Below are 18,890 nucleotides of genomic sequence, written 5' to 3' on the forward strand. Positions count from 1 at the left end.
CCTAGATACCACATCCTTCCCTAGACACCCAGCTTCTCTCCTAGTCACAGTGATATTCCCATGGTCAACCCGCCAATCTCCTGGTTACCATTGCCTCTCCCTGGTTTCCCAGCCACTCCACTGGTTAACCACTCCCCTAGTTACTGCCGCTCCCTGGTTACCCAGCCCCTCCCTAGTCACATAGCTCCTCCCCTTGTTACCACACTGCTCCCCTCATTACCCAGTCCTGGTTACCTACCTACTATGTTGGTTATCCAACCCCTCCCCTGGTTACCAATCTCCTCCCCTGGTTACCTACCTCCTCTTCTGGTTACCAAGCCCCTTCCTTGGTTACCCAGCCTTCCCACCACACCCCCACCCATAGATACCGCACTCCTTGGTTACCCATTCCCTTTCCCCATTATTGGAGACCTCCCCGGTTACCAAGTTCCCCAAAACCATCCCCACTCCAGATACCGCCACTCCCTAGTTATCCAGCTCCTTCCCATTTGCCTACCCCTCCCCTCTGACCAGACACCCCTCTTTCTATTCCAGTATTGTTGATCAATAAGTACCCATAGAAACAAGCTACCTCAGAAAAGCGTCCCCCCCCCACACCTTGCATTTATTGTGATGCAAGTCAATTCCGGGACCATTCACAACAACAATCCTTTTGGGACAGTGACTCTTGATGTTTGAAGTCAGATATACACTGGTGTAGGGCAGGGAGAGCGCCGGGAGGAGAGTGAGTACCAGGAGCGAGGGAGATTACCCAGAGCTGGAAGCTGTGTGGCAGGGAGAGACTACCAGGAGCTGTTTGGGGTCGAGAGGAGGAGGGATGAGGAGTGGGGTGGGGAGGGGATGTTCTGTGCAGAGAGTATCTTCAGGCAGGGGAAAGAGTACTGGGAGCCGGAAGAGAGTGTACCAGCAGGTGGCGGTGAGAATTTCGGGAGCTGGGGGGTTCAGTGCCAGGCGTTATTATGTCTGTACTGGGAGCTAGGGATGGGGGGGATTACTGGAAACTGAAGCAGAGTGTACAGGGAGCTGACAGGAGTGAATACTGGGAACTGGGTGAGGGAGTACCAGGTGCTAGGGGGTGCGAGGGAGGGTGAATACTGGGAGCTGGGGGGTTGTTTGAGTACTGGGAGCTGGCAGGTGTGGAGGGGGTTTGAGAAGTCATAGAGTCATAGAGGTCTGCAGCACAGACAAGGGCCCTTTGGCCCATCGAGTCTGGGTAAGTGAGTACTAGGAGCTGAGGGGATAGTGAGTACTGATTGCTGGTAGGGCTGAGTACTGGGAGTTGGTGGGGGGTGGTGAGTACTGGTGGTGGTGGAGGGGGGTGATTACTAGTTGCTGAGGGGGGTGAGTACTAGATGCAGGTTTGTGGGTGAGCATTGGTTGCTTGGGGATTGAGTACTTGTCGCTGGGGGTGGGTGAGTATGGGGAGTTGGGGGGCGGTGTGGGGTTGTGTGAGTACCGGGAGCTGGAGAATAGCGTACCAGGAGCCAGTATTGGCGGATGGGGAGTTGTGGTTTTTGTAGGGGGAGGAGGGGGTTGGGGAGAGGTGGTAGGTGGTATGGTGGTGGGGTGGGGGGGGGGGGGTGGTTGGGGTGGGGGTGTGGGGTTGGAGAGCAAAACAATGCTGGAATGTGGGGATGAGTGGAGGGAGTGGGTTTGGGGGACCAATCTGGATTCTGGGATTCTAGGCGGGTGCTGGTGGGGTATTCGGGTGAGCGGCGAGGGGGAGGGGTCTCTGAGTTACCAGACACTGTGGAGGAACTGTAGTTTGTGTGTTGTTCCTCCCCCTCCCCCTCTATCCCACACCCCTTCTCCCTGACTGTGCTGTGGCTGAAAACCTTCCCCTTTTCTCCCTTCCCTCCACAGGCCAGACAGGACCGGAACCATGGAGTGGAAAAGCGTGAAGGTGCCGCCGGCTTCCATCGGACCCAAAGCCTGGCGGGACAGGGCCATCAAGGCGGTGGGGTTGGCTGAGGCGGCCATCGAAATCACAGCCCACCGTTACCACGACACCCCCTTCCGCTCGGCCATGCTGTATGAAAACCAGGCTCGCCGCCTGGCCCGGAGGAAAGGCTGCAAGTACCTCCCGGGGGACCTATCGGAGAACCCGGAGCCGCTGGGCAAGTTCAAGGCCCGGCAGCAGAGGATCCAGCAGGGGAGGATCGCCCTGGAGGAGGCCAAGAGGAACGTGTGCACCGTGACAGCCGATGAGGACCTGAGCCGTGACATCCTCTACAAAGTGCCGGAGGGCCAGGACTCCGGCTGGGGCTTCAAGGTGGAGATGGAGCTGCTGCCGTTCCTGCGCGACCTGTGCGCCATGCAGAGCAACGAGCAGATCGGCAGCTACACCCTGCAGACCCGCTCGGTCATCGGCCACCTCTGCGACCAGATCAACCGGGTGAACGGTGAGATCTTCCGGCTCAAGGAGACCCGGGACAAGCTGCGGCTGGCCCTGGCCGACGTCCGCAAGGGGCTGGCCCTGAATCGCATGACTGGCGAGATGCGGAGGATGAGGCCTGCCTTGGAACAGGTTAGTGAGGGGCCTGCGGATCGTCACCCCTTAAGAATCATGGAACCGTTGCATAGAAACTAGGAGCAGGAGTAGGCCATTCGGCCCTTCGAGCCTGCTCTGCCATTCATTATGATCATGGCTGATCATCCAACTCAATAGCTTGCTCCTGCTTTCTCCCCATATCCTTTGATCCCTTTCACCCCAAAAGCTATATCTAACTCCTTGAAAACACACAATGTTTTGGTGTCAACTACTTGCTGTGGTAGTGAATTCCACAGGCTCACCACTCTCTGGGTGAAGAAATTTCTCCTCATCTCAGTCCTTAATGGTCTACCCCATATCCTCAGACTGTAACCCCTGGTTCTGGACTCCCCCACCATCGGGAATATCCTTCCTGCATCTACCTCATCTAGTCCTGTTAGAATTTTATAGGTTTCTATGAGATTCCCCCCCTCATTCTTCTGAACTCCAGTGAACATAATCCTAATCGACTCAATCTCTCCTCATATGTCAGTCCCGCCATCCCAGGAATCAGTCGGGTATACCTTCGCTGCACTCCCTCTATAGCAAGTACATCCTTCCTCAGATAAGGAGACCAAAACTCCACACAATAGTCCAGGTGTGGCCTCACCAAAGCCCTGTACAATTGCAGCAAGACATCCCTGCTCCTGTACTCAAACGGCAGAGAAGGAGGCCGTTCGGCTGGTTTTAAAGCAATTATACTAGAAGAGGCAAAAGTGACATGAGGAGAAACATTTTCACACGGCGAGTGGTTATGGTTTGGAGGGCACTGCCTGAGAGTGTGGTGGAGGCAGATTCGATGGGAGTGTTGAAAATGGAATTAGACTGTGGTCTGAAAAGGAAGAATGTGCAGGGTTACAGGGAGAAGGCAGCTAGGGGTATGGCACTGGCTGAGTTGCTCATTCGGAGAGCTGGCGGCAGACACGATGGGCCAAATGGCCTCCTCCTGTGCTGTAACAGCGCTGTGGTTCTGGGACCTAGCACAGGCTCTTTGCAAGAGCAACTCAGCTCATCCAAATCGCCCAGTCAACCTTCTCCTCTCCAAGGAGGATAGCTTCAGCGTCTCCCGTCTATCTTATTATTCGTTCATGGGATGTGGACATCACTGTCTAGGGCCAGCATTTATTACCCATCCCTAAATGCCCTTGTTCAGAGGGTATTTAGGAGTCAACCACATTGCTGTGGGTCTGGAATCACATATTGGCCAGGCCAGGAAAGGAGGGCATTAGTGATGGGTTTTTAGGACAATTGGCAATTGCTTTTTGGTCATCAGCAGACTTTTCGTTCCGGATTTTTATTGAATTCAAATTCGCTGTCTGCCTGGAGCATTACCCTGGGTCTCTGGAATACTAGTCCGGTGTCAATACTACTATGCCACCACCTCCAATCTATCTTCATAACTGAAGACCTGCAGCCCTGGAATCATCCCCATGATGTTTTTTTCCCTCGCCCTCACTAAAGCCTTTCCTAAGGTGCGGTGCCTAGAATTGCGGACACAATATTGAGTTGAGGCCGAACCAGTGTTTCATAAAGGTTTGCTGCAACTCCCTCTGTGCCTCTTATGTTAAAGCTCAGGATCCCGTATGCTTTATTAACCCCTCCCTCAACCCGTCTCTGTGATTTCTGCGCGTATACCCTCGGTGTGGGGGGGGGGTCTCACCCTCTATCTGTGCCTTCAGCTCCTTCCAGTGGAAGGGCAGTGTTTTACAGATCACGACACCCAAATACTGGAGAGGGAAGAGAGAGAGAGAGAGAGATCTTGCAGTTTTTCCTGTTCCTTTCATGGCTTTAGAATGTCCAAAGATCCTCGCAGCCAATGAAGAAGCCTGAATATGACACTGGTACAATCAGCTTAACTCCTGTCCACGCACTGTCCCAAAAGACAAAGCAGCCAGTAAACACCAGTCACTTCCATAGGTCCTTTATTCAGCATCAAAATATGTCCAAAGTAGAGCTCCTCCTCCTGCACGTTGTAGCTTCCTGTCTGACTTTGTGATCTCGGTTCTGATTCTGCTTTTTTGAAATTTCTTTCCCTTGAGCCAAGGGTTCGGTCAGACCCAGCTCCTCCATTGCTCTCTGAAGGAGATGTAGAACTACTTGTCGTTCACCCACCTCAAGATATCCCAGAGCATTTTTTGCAGCTGGTGAGGTACTATTTTTTTCCAGAAGGGCGGTTACCGGGCAGAAGTGTGGCAGCCAACTTGTGCACAGTGAGATCCCACAAGCAGCGCCGACCAGGTATTCCATTTCTAAGTGACCCTGGTTGAGGGGTAAATATCGGCTCTGGACACCGGGGCCAACCAGCCTCTCCTGCCGGGAACTGTGATGGAATTGGCCGTTAATTGGCATCTGGGGTGGGGGCAGGAAAAATTATTGCCCATCCTCTTTTAAGTTGCCCCTTGTCTGCTTACGGATGGCCAACCCTGCGTGGGGAATCCTGGGTAGATGTCTCCTGATGAGACATGGGTGTCAAAATCCCTGGTGACCATATCCTCCCTTGTTGGGGGCAAAAGTTTACTGTGGTTAACTGTTGGAGTGGTTGAGGCAAATAACGTAGATGTGTTTAAGGGGAACCTGGATGAGGGAGAAGGGAATCGAAGGATATGCTGATTGGGTGGGAGGAGGTTCGTACGTAGCATAAGGTCATAAGAATGGACCAGTTGGCTAACTGAGCTGTTTCTGCACCGCACGTTCGGTGCAACCTGTACCCATGTTCCGTGCATCCTATCAAATCCTTTAATCACCTTCAAAGCGTCAATTAGATAATTAGTAGCTCCTCCTATTATTGTGGGGTTGAGGGAGAGAGGAAGAGAGAGATAGGAGCTGATTCCTTTAACTTGGGGGAGTGTGGGAGGAACTGATGCCCTTTTGGGGGAGAGAGGGAGGAGCTGATCTCTTTGATATGTGGGGAGTGTGGCAGGAGCTGATGCCTTGTTGAAGGTGGGAGGTAGGGAGTGAGGAGATTCTCCCATTTTGCTGCCAAGATGCCGGCAATTTTTCGTCCACTATCAGTCATGTGTAGCTTTTGATTGTTGCATTTACCTGGCCGTGTGCTGATTTCTATAGGAACCTGATGGGGCAGATTTGCTCATTGGCCTGGAGAAGAAGAATCTACAGGATATCAAACCGACTCTGGAAGTGCCACTGCACACGATAAAAGACATACTTCAGGTTAGCTAGTGAAGGGATGGGGATGGGAGGAGCTGCCAGAGCTCTTAATTTTAGTTTCCCAGTCCTGGTATTATTCACACAACATGACTTTCACTTCCAGATGCTCTCCTCGTTTTGCTTTACCATCCAAGCTTTCATGGGGACAATGTCCTTCAGCGAAGGAAATCTGCTGTCCTTACCCAGTCCGGCACTATCAATGACCATTGGCATCAAACCAATTTGATTGTTTCTGAGTTGCCGGGCCCACTATGTCCCAGACTCTCATGTCGCATACAAATGCCAGCCAAGAAGCAGGCCCATTATGACTACCCCAGGGCAACAAAGGGGAGGGCAATAAACACCAGCCACATTAGTGATGTCCACATCCCGAGAATGACTATTTTAGAAAAATCATCAACTATAGCATGGGTTAGATGCAGAGTAAAGCTCCCTCTGCGCTGTCCCCATCAAACACTCCCAGCACAGGTACAGCACAGCGTTCGATACAGAGTAAAACTCCCTCTACACTGTCCCATCAAACACTCCCAGGACAGGTACACCACAGGGTTTGATACAGAGTAGAGCTCCCTTTACACTGTCCCATCAAACACCCCCAGGGCAGGTACAGCACAGGGTTAGATACAGAGTAAAGCTCCCTCTACACTGTCCCATCAAACACTCCCAGGGCAGGTACAGTATGGGATTAGATACAGAGTAAAGCTTCCTCTACACTGTCCCATCAAACACCCCCAGGGCAGGTAAAGCACAGGGTTAGATACATATTAAGGTTTGCTGTTCCATCGTGCAGTTGAGTGAGCCTTCACAATGTCACAAATGGCCTTCTACCTGATCACATGTAGGGTAATAATAGCCCTTGTGAATGGTTTGGGAAAAATCTCAGTCTTCACTGACACAGTTCCTTGAACCTTTACCTTGGAACGTCCAGATTTTTATCTGCTGAGCTGTGAACCTGTATTTCTGAATAACATGAGCCTTGGAGCCTTGTTAACGGCTAAATAAAACAAAAATGAGATGATGGTAACTCCGTGCCACATTATAAAGCAAATAAGATGTACAATCTGCCCAGTCACACTCTTCTTCCATGATATTGTCTACTTGTGTTCCTCTTCCAGAAAATGGATGCTGCTCGGAAGGAATTGCAGGAATGCTACAGAGAGCGAATGCTGGTTCTTGACTTGGTCCCTCAGTTGATGAGCCAGACCACCAAGGAAGCCAGAACTGATTGTCTGACCCCGAGAATAACCAAAGCTTTATCGGAAGTCAGGGACGTGAATGTGATGCCCTCACCGACACCAGCCGGCCCATACACTTACGGTAAGGCACAATGTTGTCATGGATTATGGACAGTCCCATGTGGGGTCAAAGACACCAGCCCATGGAGAGGCCTGTATCACACTGTCAGGGACACACATGGAGAGGCCTGTATCACACTGTCAGGGACACACATGGAGAGGCCTGTATCACACTGTCAGGGACACCAGGTGAGAGGCCTGTATCACACTGTCAGGGACACACATGGAGAGGCCTGTATCACACTGTCAGGGACACACATGGAGAGGCCTGTATCACACTGTCAGGGACACACATGGAGAGGCCTGTATCACACTGTCAGGGACACACATGGAGAGGCCTGTATCACACTGTCAGGGACACACATGGAGAGGCCTGTATCACACTGTCAGGGACACACATGGAGAGGCCTGTATCACACTGTCAGGGACACACATGGAGAGGCCTGTATCACACTGTCAGGGACACACATGGAGAGGCCTGTATCACACTGTCAGGGACACACATGGAGAGGCCTGTATCACACTGTCAGGGACACACATGGAGAGGCCTGTATCACACTGTCAGGGACACACATGGAGAGGCCTGTATCACACTGTCAGGGACACACATGGAGAGGCCTGTATCACACTGTCAGGGACACCAGGTGAGAGGCCTGTATCACACTGTCAGGGACACACATGGAGAGGCCTGTATCACACTGTCAGGGACACACATGGAGAGGCCTGTATCATAATGTCTGCGACACCAATGGAGAGGCCTGTATCACACTGTCAGGGACACACATGGAGAGGCCTGTATTACACTGTCAGGGATACACATGGAGAGGCCTGTATCACACTGTCAGGGACACACATGGAGAGGCCTGTATCACACTGCCAGGGACACACATGGAGAGGCCTGTATCACACTGTCAGGGACACACATGGAGAGGCCTGTATCATAATGTCTGCGACACCAGGCCATGGAAAGGCCTGTATCACAGCGTCTGGGACACCAGGCCATAGGAAGCCCTGGGAGCTGGGTTAATGGTAACCAATGACCATTGTGACCTGTTGTGGTGTGTTACACTAAAACTCTCAGAAACTGAGTCTATGTAGTGGTAATACATTAAACCCCTGCTTATTACTTGAAATATAAACACATTTTCTGCCTGCATTTCCAGCCTTTTTTAGAGAGAAGCAGCATTGATGTTTCAGCTGGAGATGACCTTTCATCAGAACATTCTTGGGTGTTCAGTTCCTTCAGATGCTGCGTAGATCAGTGACTTGTAGAGCCATTGGCACAAAAAGGGAAGAAAGACTTGCCTTTATACCACTCCTGTCATGATCTCAGGATGTCCCATTGCACTTGACAGTCAAACCTTTGAAGTGCAGTCACTGTTGATATATGACACAGGGCAGCCAACTTACGCCAGCTCCCACAAGCCAGTGACATGATGATGATCGGATAACCTGCTTTTTTTGTTATGTTGATGGAAGGATAGGGATTGGCCAGGATACCGGGCAGAACTCGCCTTCTTTTCTTCAAAATACTGCACTGCCACAGGATCTTTCAAGTCCACTTCAGATTCCGTCAGTGCAGCACTCTCTCAGAGCAGCAGTGGGAGTGTCAGCCTAGACTTTTGCACTCGAGTCTCTGGAGTGGCACTTGAATCCACCCCCTTCTGCCTCGCCAGAGTGCTATGCACTGAACCAAGGCTGACAGGGACAAAATGGGACTTTTGGGGTACAGGATAGGGCATGGGTGAACTAGGGAAACCGTGGGGACTGGCACATTTTTTGGCCCAGCCCGTGGTTTAGTGTCCAGGCTGTGTGTGGGGAACTTTTTAAAAAGACAGTTGAGTGTGGGCTGAAAATGAGCTGGATCATAGCATTTTACACATAGCTACAGCTTTTGTTTAAAAAAATGAGTTGGAGAACAAAACTTCCCCTGTTTAGTTTAACTCTCCAAAATTGCCCGGCACTCACTACCCCTGTCCTACTGAATCCGGGTGTGACGTGTAAGGATGGGCATGTACAGATTTGTAAGCATCAGGGAATCAGAATGGTTACAGCACAGAAGGAAGCCATTCAGGCCATCATGTCCTCGCTGGCCCTCTGAAGGATCAATTCACCTACAGCCACTCATGTGCCTTTTACCCATATCTCTGCACATTCATCCTTTTCAGCTAATAATCCAATTCCCTTTTGGATGCCCCCACCACAATCTCGGGCAGCGCATTCCAGATCCTAACCTAACCACTTGCTGTGTGAAAAAGCATTTCCCCGTGCCGCCATTGTTTCTTTAAATCTGCGCGTTTTGGTTCTCAATCCTTCCCCAGTGGGAACAGTTTCTCCCCATCTTCTCTGTTCGGATGCCTCATGATTTTGAACACCTCTATCAAAACTCCTTCCAACCTTCTCTTCTCCAAGGAGAACCGCTCCTGCTTCTCCAGTCTATCTACATAACTGAAGTTCCTCATCCCTGGGACCCATCTCGTGAATATTTTCTGCGCATCCTCGAATTCCTTCGTGCCCTCCCTGAAATGTGGTGCTCAGAAAAGGACGCAATACTCCAGTTGAGGCCGAACCAGTGTTTTGTACCATAACTTCCTTAATGAGAATAAACTAGCTGGCATTATGTAGGATGAAAGACTAGTTCAGCTCGAGTATGGTAAGGTCAAACACACAGATGCACATACGCATGAAAAGGCAGGAAAGTGGAGTTGAGGATTATCAGATCAGCCATGATCCCACTGAATGCAAAGTAGACTCGATGGGCCAAATGGCCTACTTCTGCTCCTATGTCTTATAAGTGTGTTCAAGGCTGAGATAGACAGGTTTTTTTTTAATGGCCTTATGGTCTACCGAGGGTGGCTGGATTTGAAGTCACTTTTATGATTAGAAGTGAAACAATACAGCACTGTGCCTGTGGTAGCTCTTTGCTGCTAGAACTATCCAATTAGTCCCACTGCCCTGCTCTTTCCCCATAACCCTGCATTTGTTTTCTCCTTCTAAGTATTTGCCCAATTCCCTTTGGAGAGTTACTGTTAAATCTACTTTCACTTTCCTTTCAGGTAGTAGAATCCAGATCATAAGTAATCAATCCATAAACAAAACTTATCCTTATCTCTCCCACTCTGGTTCTTTTGCCAATTATCTTAAATCCACATCAAACCCCTGTTTATCGGCCTTCCAGCCACAGAAAACAGTTTCTCCCGATTTACCTTCTCAAAACTCGCCATAATTAGGAAAGTAATGAGATAAAGGATACTTGGGCCTGGGGAACATCCAGGGTACTAGAAACCCAATTGATGTGGCAATTGAATGACAGCAGCTGACTTGAAAAAAGAAGGTAGCTTTCGCAACCTCCCCCACCCAAAACGCTTAACAGCTAATTAAGTGCTCACTTTAAAATCTTGGCAGCCAATTTACACACAGCAAGCTCCCCCAATATGATATTGATCAGGGCATCTGTGTTTGCGATGTTGGTTGAGGAATAAATATTGGCCGGGACACCAGGGTGCCCTTCTTTGAAATAGTGCCATGTGATCTCTTAGCATACCCCTGAGGGGGCAGATAGGTTTGAGCTTTCATCCAAACGACTTTTATAGGAACATAGGAGCACGAGTAGGGCATTCGGCCCCGCGAGCCTGCTCAGCCATTTAACTAGATCATGACTGATCTCCTACCTCGATGCCATCTTCCCCCACTATCCCTGTATCCCTTAATGTCATTGGTATCTAGAAATCTATCCTCTACCGTGAACACACTCAGTGACAGAGCTTCCAGAGGCGTCTGGGGTAGAGAATTCCAAAGATTCACCACCTTCTGACTGAAGAAATTCCTCATTTCAGTCCTAAATGGCCTACCTCCTATTCTGAGACTGTGTCCCCTGCTTCCAGATGTCCCCCCCAACCAGGGGAAATATCCTTTCTGCATCTAACTTGTTGAGCTCGGGTACTTTGTAATTACACGGTAAAGTGCTGGGTCCAATAACTCATAACCTTCTGTGTATCCGTGGTCGAGACATCTGAGGTCAGCTGCAGGTTCAAACCTCACTCCAGAAACCCCAGAACAAAGTCTAGGCTGACACTGCAATGAGGCACCGAGGGAGCAGTGGGGAGAAGCCCAGCTCACCTGGCCTGCTGGGTTTTGTTTGCGAGCAGGTAAATGTTATTCCCCTGGGTGCTGCATCGTTGCACTTCATAATTAATGATTAAGTGGGCGTGGCTGTAAATCCTGATCCTCGAACCAGCATCTGGACTCTGTATCGCGTTACCCATGGTGCAGTAGTAATGATTAAATCTCATCTTGTCACCAGCCTGCGATATGGCGATGAATAATGCAAAAGGTGTCATTGTTGAGTCCAGGGCCCTGCGGGAGAAGAGCGACAAGTTAATAGAAGACTCGATTGCAGTCATAAAAGGTGCTCAGAAATCAGTAAACGACGGGCTCACTCAGAAAATGGCAGAGAGCATGGCCATGACGGTATGAACTAATTTGCTAGAGAAGACCAGTTTTTTTTGTAACTTGTGTGCTTGTTTTCCTCTCTCCCCATATTTTTGTAACACCCCGTCAGCCTTTCCCCATCTCTGGAAACTGATGACTCTCTTTCGGGTACCAACCCACTTCCCAGTAGTTGCAATAACACAATTTCTTTGGTGCCCATGGGCATGGCACTCTCTGCTGCGATGATCAGGAAGAAGGAGCTTGCATTAATATAGTGCCTGTCACATCCTCAGGATGTCCCATATGTACCAGGGAAGTACTTTTTGATGGCTAGAATCACTGCCCTCATCAATGTTCTCCATAAGCCATGCGGCAAGGGCAACCAACTCTGGTAAAGTAAAATAAGGGCCACTTTGACATTGGGGTTGGTGGTGAGGAGGGCGTATGTTGCTGGTGACCATAAGACTAGGGGGTGGGGTGGTGCTGGTAGGGCAGGGATGGATGAACACAGAAGAAAACAGAGGCAAAGGTAAGAGGAGACTCCCAGGCTCAATCTCCTACAGCCTATCCTGGGAATAAAGGAAAAAAGGTGTCCCTTAAGGACAAACTGTCAAACTAAGGGACTGTCCCTTAAAATAATGGACAAATCGGCCCCTTTAAATTATTGCATATTCGTGGCCATAGAAAAAGTTTAAAGGGGCTGCACACTTAAATAAATCAGCTGTGTGTTGCGAAACAGACGTTGGCGAGGGTGTTGGTCATTATAGGGTTGCCAATATTGATGACCATGAAACCATTGCCGATTGTCGGAAAAAACCCATCTGGTTCACTAATGTCCTTTAGGAAAGGAAATCTGTTGCCCTTACCTGGTCTGGCCTACATGTGACTCCAGACCCACAGCTATGTGGTTGACTCTTAAATGCCCTCTGAACATGGCCAATTAGGAATAGGTAATAAATGCTGGCCTAGCCAGCGACAGTCACATCCATGAACGAATTAAATAAAAATATACACAGCAAGCTCCCATAAACAGCGATGAAGTAATGACCAGTACTGAACTTTGGCAAATAGAAACTGAGTACACAGAGAGAGCTGGTACGAACTTGTGAAAGGGAAATCATGTCATGTTCAATGAACCAAATTGAAGGCATTCATTAAGGTTTCACATAAGCAATGAGAATACTGGTTTTGTGATGATTGAGGGATAAATATTGGCCAGGAGGCTGGGGAGACCTTCCCTGTTCCTCGTCAAAATAGTGCCATGGGATCATTTAGGTTCACCTGAGAGGGAAGACGGGACTGAAGTTTAATATTCCACCCGAAGGAGGGCACCTCCAACAGTGTAGCACTGCTTCAGTGCAGCTCTGGCAGCGTCAGACCCCTATTGTGTACTCAAATGTTACAGGATTGGGGACTTGTATCCATAACCTTCTGACTCGGAGGTGAGAGAGAGAAACATCAATTGATGTCTGACTGTGGGCAGGGAAGTTGACACCCTATGATGTATTCTGTGCATTATAACGCGGCTATCAGTCTAAAGCAGTGTATCCTTAACCTATCATGGTCAGTGCCACAGGGGACTCTGCTGGTAAACATGAACAAAAACATGAGGTCCAGAGCTGCGAGTGAAACCTGGATTACAATAATTTCTCGGGTGTGGCTAACTCTTGTTCGTTTGCCTCATTCCCTCTTTCAGCAACACATGGAGGTCAGTGCCGGGGAGACCAGAGCCGCCGTTAATCGAACGCAGCGCTGGTATGATGAGATGGAATTGGCCAGTGGCATAATTCTGGTACGTGGGAAGCTGTCCCATCCATGGGGAATTCTGCAGAGGCTGGTGAAATCTGACCCAGGAAAGACACTGTGTCCAGGAGGTCCACAGAGCGCACACTGAGCCTGGGCATCACTGCTCAGTGACACTCTCCCCCAACTCCACCTTCTACAGATGACCTATGACCGCTGATCAAATTGCCACCCTCTTAATACAGAGACCTATTTTTCAATGGAAATTCCTCCCCACACCCTCGCCACTCCCCCACCCAGGTTTTGTGACACAACTTAATCGGAGACGTTAGCTATTGACCCAGACTGAACAACCGGAATTCAACTCATTCGTACTGTCTCATGAGTGTTAGTGGCTTAATTTCATCTTGTTCCTACCCTGTATCTGATGCCCACAGGCCAAATACTTTGCAGTAGGTGGTGCTGGATTTTGATCTTTTTAAATGTATTCCTGGGGTATGAGCATCGCTGGCAAAGCTAGCATTTATTGCCCATCCCTCATTGCCCAGGAGAAGATGGTGGTGAGCTGCCATATTGAACTGCTGCAGTCCATGTGGTGCAGGTACACCCACAGTGCTGTTAGTGAGGGTGTTCCGGGTTTTGATCCTGAAACAAGGAACATCGATATGGTTCCAAGTCAGGAAGGTGGGTGACTTTGGAGGTGGTGCTGTTCCCTTAAACCTGCCGCGTCCCTTCTCCTTCCAATTGGTAGTGGTCAGGGGTTAGGGTCAAAGATCAGCAACAGGAACCAGGGCTGACTTCACTTCTCCTCTACTCTTACTATGGCTTGAAATTAATGCTGCTTTCCTTTTCTCCTGTCCATCAGGGCCCAGAGTCCAGTAAACACCTAATGACACGTGAACGACTCGACAGACCACTGGTGAAGGTTTACCAGCGTCACCCAGCTACTCAACTTCCTGAGGCAGCAACTATTGTCAAGGTCGGTATGCGGTGCGGTGAAAATCTGGAACTCTCTTCCCTGCCCTGAAAAATCCGTCGAGGCTAGTGAGGGTCAATGGAGAACTTCCAAATCCTGAGGTTGTTACATTTTTGTTAGGCACGGCTATTAAGGGAACTAAAGCAGGAAGATGGAGAGAAGATACAGATCTACCGTGATCTAGTTTAATGGTGGGCCAGTCCCAAAGAGCTGAGTGGCATCCTCCTGTTTGTATTCTTGGGCAGTAAAAACAAAAATCCAGCACAGAATGTTCCAGAAACAGTGGCAGAAGCAGAATCCTTAATAGCTTTTAAAAGAGTACAGAAGAAATTGAGCAAGATGTAAAGCAGAGAAATGGCGAGGCAGGGGATGGATTGGAAAGGCAAGGAGTGAGACTGAAGTCTTTTGGAAAGCCAACCAAAGTACAAAGGGAGAACTAGTTACCGTGTGTGCCTTACAGCTCTTTGAGTCTATGTTTTATTAGTGGCAGGACCCTTTGGCTTGTCTCTGAGGTCCTGGACTCTCAGGATGGTGGTGCAAGTTGTCAATTCTGGAGGCGTGGTGGGCATTTTTACCCAGTTTCAGTGGTGGATTTGCTGAGAGGTGGTTTGCTTGTGGCGCTACCAATCAGCTGTGTTGCTCAGTGCAAGGTGAGGAGGATGGGCTTGCCAATGGGCGTGCTGTGGGCACAGTGGCTAGTTTGAGTTTAAAAATGTGTCTCAACTTCAAAAAAATAATAGGGGAGCACCCTGATGTTTCAGTAAGTAACTGATCCAAACAGAACAGTACGCTTTGATGGGATGAATAGGGAGGCCATGCAATGCATAAATGTTAACAATATCAAATGGAATAGGCAGGCAAAGGGATCTAATCATACACTTAACATAAATCACTTGAAGCAGTGAAGCTGGTTAATAATTTCATTCAGAAAAGCATTGGGGTTCATTCCTGAAGGTGCGGAATTGAAGTGCAGGGAATCCATGTTAAACTTTCATGGACCCTTGGTCAGAATGCAAGTTGGAAAGCGGAATACTGAAGAAGCAGGAAATGCTGGAATTAAAAACAGCAATGGCTGGGAGTACCGAGCAGGGTACGGCAGCATCTGTGGAGAGAGAAACAGAGTTAACGTTTCAGCTCTGTGACTGTTGAGCAGAACTGGGGAAAGTCAGAAATATGATGGGTTTTGAGCAAGGATTGTTGGGGGGAGTTGCGACAAGGATAAAAGGAAGGTCTGTGTTGGGGCGAAAGACAGGAGAGATTGAATGGCAAGAAGAGTTAGTCTTCCAGGGCCAAAGGGAATGGAGATGGAGCAAGTAAATAAACAAAAGATGTGCTGAGAGCAAGTGTGTTGCTGACTTAAAGAAAAAGAATGGAACAGGCCAGGACCAAATTTAAGAGCTGTTCTGCTTTCCATATTATTATTTTTCTCATAAAAACAAAATACTGCGGATGCCGGAAATCTGAAATAAAAAAAGAAAATGCTGGAAAAGCTCAGCAGGTCTGACAGCATCTGTGGAGAAAGAAGCAGAGTTAACGTTTCGAGTCCTTATGACTCTTCATCGGAGTCCATGACACACCTGCAAGCCCATCCTTCTCGCATTGTGCTGAGCTACAGAACTGATTGGTAGTGCCACAAGCCCTGAGGAAGAGTCATACTGGACTCGAAACATTAACTCTGTTTCTCTCTCCACAGATGCTGTCAGACCTGCTGAGTTTTTTCAGAATTTCCTGTTCTTATTTTTTTTTATTCGTTCGTGGGATGTGGGCGTCCCTGGCTAGGCCAGCATTTATTGTCCATCCCTAGTTGTCCTCAAGAAGATGGTGTGAGCTGCCTTGAACCATGTGGTTATAGGTACTGTTAGGGAGGGAGATAACAATGATCTAGAGGCACTAGAGAAGACGCAAAACAGATTCACAAGGAGTAATACCAGAACTGAGACAACATACTCGTTAGGTAAGTTTGAAGAGGCTGGGGTTCTTTTCTCCAGAAGAGACGGCTAAGGAGTGTTCTCATGGAGCTCCTTAGGATGGTGAAGGGATAGAGTGGGTGGGCTAGATGGAGAGAAAATGTTCCCACCTGTGAAGGAACGTGTTTGAAAAGCATTCTTGAATTGTCGAGTAAGTGTAGCTTTCTGTTTAACCCAATTTCTTCTGCTTTATCTCGCTGCCCTTCCACCACCCCCTACCACCCCCACCCCCCCACCCCCGCACAACCCCATTGCCCTCAACTAGGGTATCGGAGTACTAAATGACGCAATGGCGGAAACCAGTCACAACATTGAAATGCTGCAGGTAGCAAGAAAGCGACTGAATAAGAACATTCAGGACAAAAAAACTGGGTACCACGTAGATGCGGGGATAGTTCGATTTCGCAGGCTGAAAGCGCCGGCTAGGATACTTATTGATGAGTCAAAGCCACTGAGCGGCAACTAAATGGAGGACTTGGGGTATATTGGCATTCTTTTTTTAAGTGTTTGGTGTCCCTTTTTATGGGCAATAATTAAAACATTTTAATCACTCATTCTACTGATTCTTTGCACCAAATTTCACTTCTGTCGACAAGGAGGATTCTCCAAACAAATAACCTTCCAGAGCTACAAACGATGATAGTCAGGCCTGCATTGAGTTCAGTCAAAAGCCAGATGGAGTACAGGTCTGTCCCTCAGGCGAGGGGCAGTTGTTGACAGGCTGACCTTTATTCTCCTGTGTTTGTATCCTGGCTAATTGCCCTGTTGCCATTCCATATTATCCCTGTGACGTCAAAACACTTCAGACACTGTAGACTGGTCCAATTTTCCTTGCAATTAATTAACTGCCTCCTGGATTCCACCCTCTATGAATCTGAGGTCATCCAAAGCTCTGCTGCCTGTCTCCTTACTTGCACCAAGTGCCGTTTGCCCATCATTCCTGTGTTTGTTGACCCAAGCTGGCTCCTGGTCGAGCAACACTTGGATTTTGGAATCTGCATCTCTGTAATCTCCTGCAGCAGCTCCCCTGCCAGCCAATCCTCCAAGATGTCTGCACGTGCTAATTCTGGCCTCTTGAACATCCCTGGTTATAAATACAAGACAGAATCTAACCATCGCCCCCTTGACATTTAATGGCATTACCATTGCTGAATCCCCCACTATCAACGTTGTGGGGTTTATCATTGACCATAAATTGAACTGGCCTAGCCATACAAATAATGTGGCTCCAAGAGCAGGTCAGAGGCTAGGAATCCTGGGACCATTAACTTACCTCTTGACTTCCCAAAGCCCCTGAGATGAGTAACTCACTTCCTGGCTCCCCTCCAAGCCACACGCCATCCTTACTTGGAAATATATCGGCCGTTCCTTCAGTGTCGCTGGGTCAAAATACTGGAACTCCCTCCCTAACAGCATCGTGGATGTACCTACACCACATGGACTGCAGCGGTTCAACAAGGCAGCTCACCACCACCATCTCAAGGGCAATTAGGAATGGGCGATAAATACTGGCCTAGCCACCGACGTCCACATCCCATGAATGAATAAAAAGAAAGTTGCTGCACTATTGAGAGTCATGCTTTCAGCTGCCTAGGCTCTTAGCTCTGGAATTCCCTTCCTAAACTTTTCTAGCTTTCTAACTCCTGTTGTCCCTCAACATTCCTCAAACTCTGACCAGCTTTTGACTATTTGCCTTTCCATCTCTTTATGTTGCTCAGTGTCAGGTTTTGCTTCATAATGCACACCTGTGAAGTGCCTTGGGGAATGTTATTATGTTAAAGGTGTTGTGTAACAAGTTGCAGTTGTTAAACTCAGCTGGCCTGCCCTCTCAGGGCGCTGTGAAAGATCCCTCGGTACTTATTTTGAAAAAGACCCGCAGAGTTCTCCCTGGCGTATTTTACAATACTTATCCCTCATCACTAAAAACAGATGATCTGGTCAGTTGTCACATTGCTGCTTCTGGGATCTTCTTGCTACGTTTCTAATGTCACAACAATACACAAGCAAAATACTGCGGATGCTGGAAATCTGAGATGCCATCGCTGGAAACACTCAGCGCATCTGTGGCATCTGATGCAGTCTGGCCACATCTGTGGGGGCAGAAACAGAGTTCACTTTTCAGGACTGAGGAAAGGTCATCCACCTGAAACACTGAGCAGGATTTTCCCTGTGAAGGATTCCATTAGGCTCAAATGGGGTCTGAATCCCCCATTGTGCGGAGGATGGGCACTCCATGCGATTTTCTCCAGAATGATAATTAATGGTCAAAAGGGCGTGCTTGCCGTCTGATTAACAATGGCGGGCAGGCTCTCAAAGCTGAGCCTTCCAGCTTGAAAGCAGCGGCAGGTTGCAATGGGAGGTAAGTGAGGCAGGACGCCCTTCAAAATGGAGATGCCATCTCTCTTAACCTGTCAAACTTGAAATTAAAAATGTCCTTTGCACCAAGCCGGGCCACGATTGTGGGTAAGGGGAGTGGGAAATCCTCACTATTGGGTGGCTCAGGGTGACTAACCCTTATGGGATAATGCAGATAAAAGACATTTTATCGATCACCTTGCACTCATCAATTTTTGCATGTGCTGGAAGCTACATATATTAACATACAGGGCTCTGTTCTTTGCAGACAGAAAGGACATGTACACACATTGCACCTCTTTCAGCTAAACAAGTGATAGCCATTTGCTGATTCATTTCTTGACCTCAGAGCCAAGCAGCCTGGTTTAAATTTCAAACAATGCTTGGCAGTTAACTGTCAGTCACCATTAACTGGAGCAATACCT

General features: G+C 48.7%; 1 protein-coding gene across 1 annotated transcript; it reads left to right on the forward strand.

Moving 5' to 3' along the window:
- The first annotated feature begins 1,882 nt into the window (after positions 1-1,882).
- Positions 1,883-16,594, forward strand: ccdc105 (coiled-coil domain containing 105). Its single transcript, XM_041212351.1, has 7 exons — positions 1,883-2,527; positions 5,597-5,701; positions 6,814-7,015; positions 11,297-11,463; positions 13,121-13,216; positions 14,033-14,146; positions 16,376-16,594. Exons 1-7 carry the CDS (start codon positions 1,883-1,885, stop codon positions 16,574-16,576), a joined length of 1,530 nt encoding a protein of 509 aa, XP_041068285.1. The 3' UTR covers positions 16,577-16,594.
- The last annotated feature ends 2,296 nt before the right edge of the window (positions 16,595-18,890 follow it).

Source organism: Carcharodon carcharias, chromosome 19 (genome assembly GCF_017639515.1).
Source record: "Carcharodon carcharias isolate sCarCar2 chromosome 19, sCarCar2.pri, whole genome shotgun sequence".
NCBI lineage: Eukaryota > Metazoa > Chordata > Chondrichthyes > Lamniformes > Lamnidae > Carcharodon > Carcharodon carcharias.

Coding starts and splice junctions, on each gene's coding strand:
- ccdc105 (XM_041212351.1), top strand. CDS start 1,883: ATGGAGTGGAAAAGCGTGAAGGTGCCGCCGGCTTCCATCGGACCCAAA. Junction 5,702..6,813: donor CGATAAAAGACATACTTCAG/GTTAGCTAGTGA, acceptor TTCCTCTTCCAG/AAAATGGATGCTGCTCGGAA. Junction 11,464..13,120: donor CAGAGAGCATGGCCATGACG/GTATGAACTAAT, acceptor TCCCTCTTTCAG/CAACACATGGAGGTCAGTGC.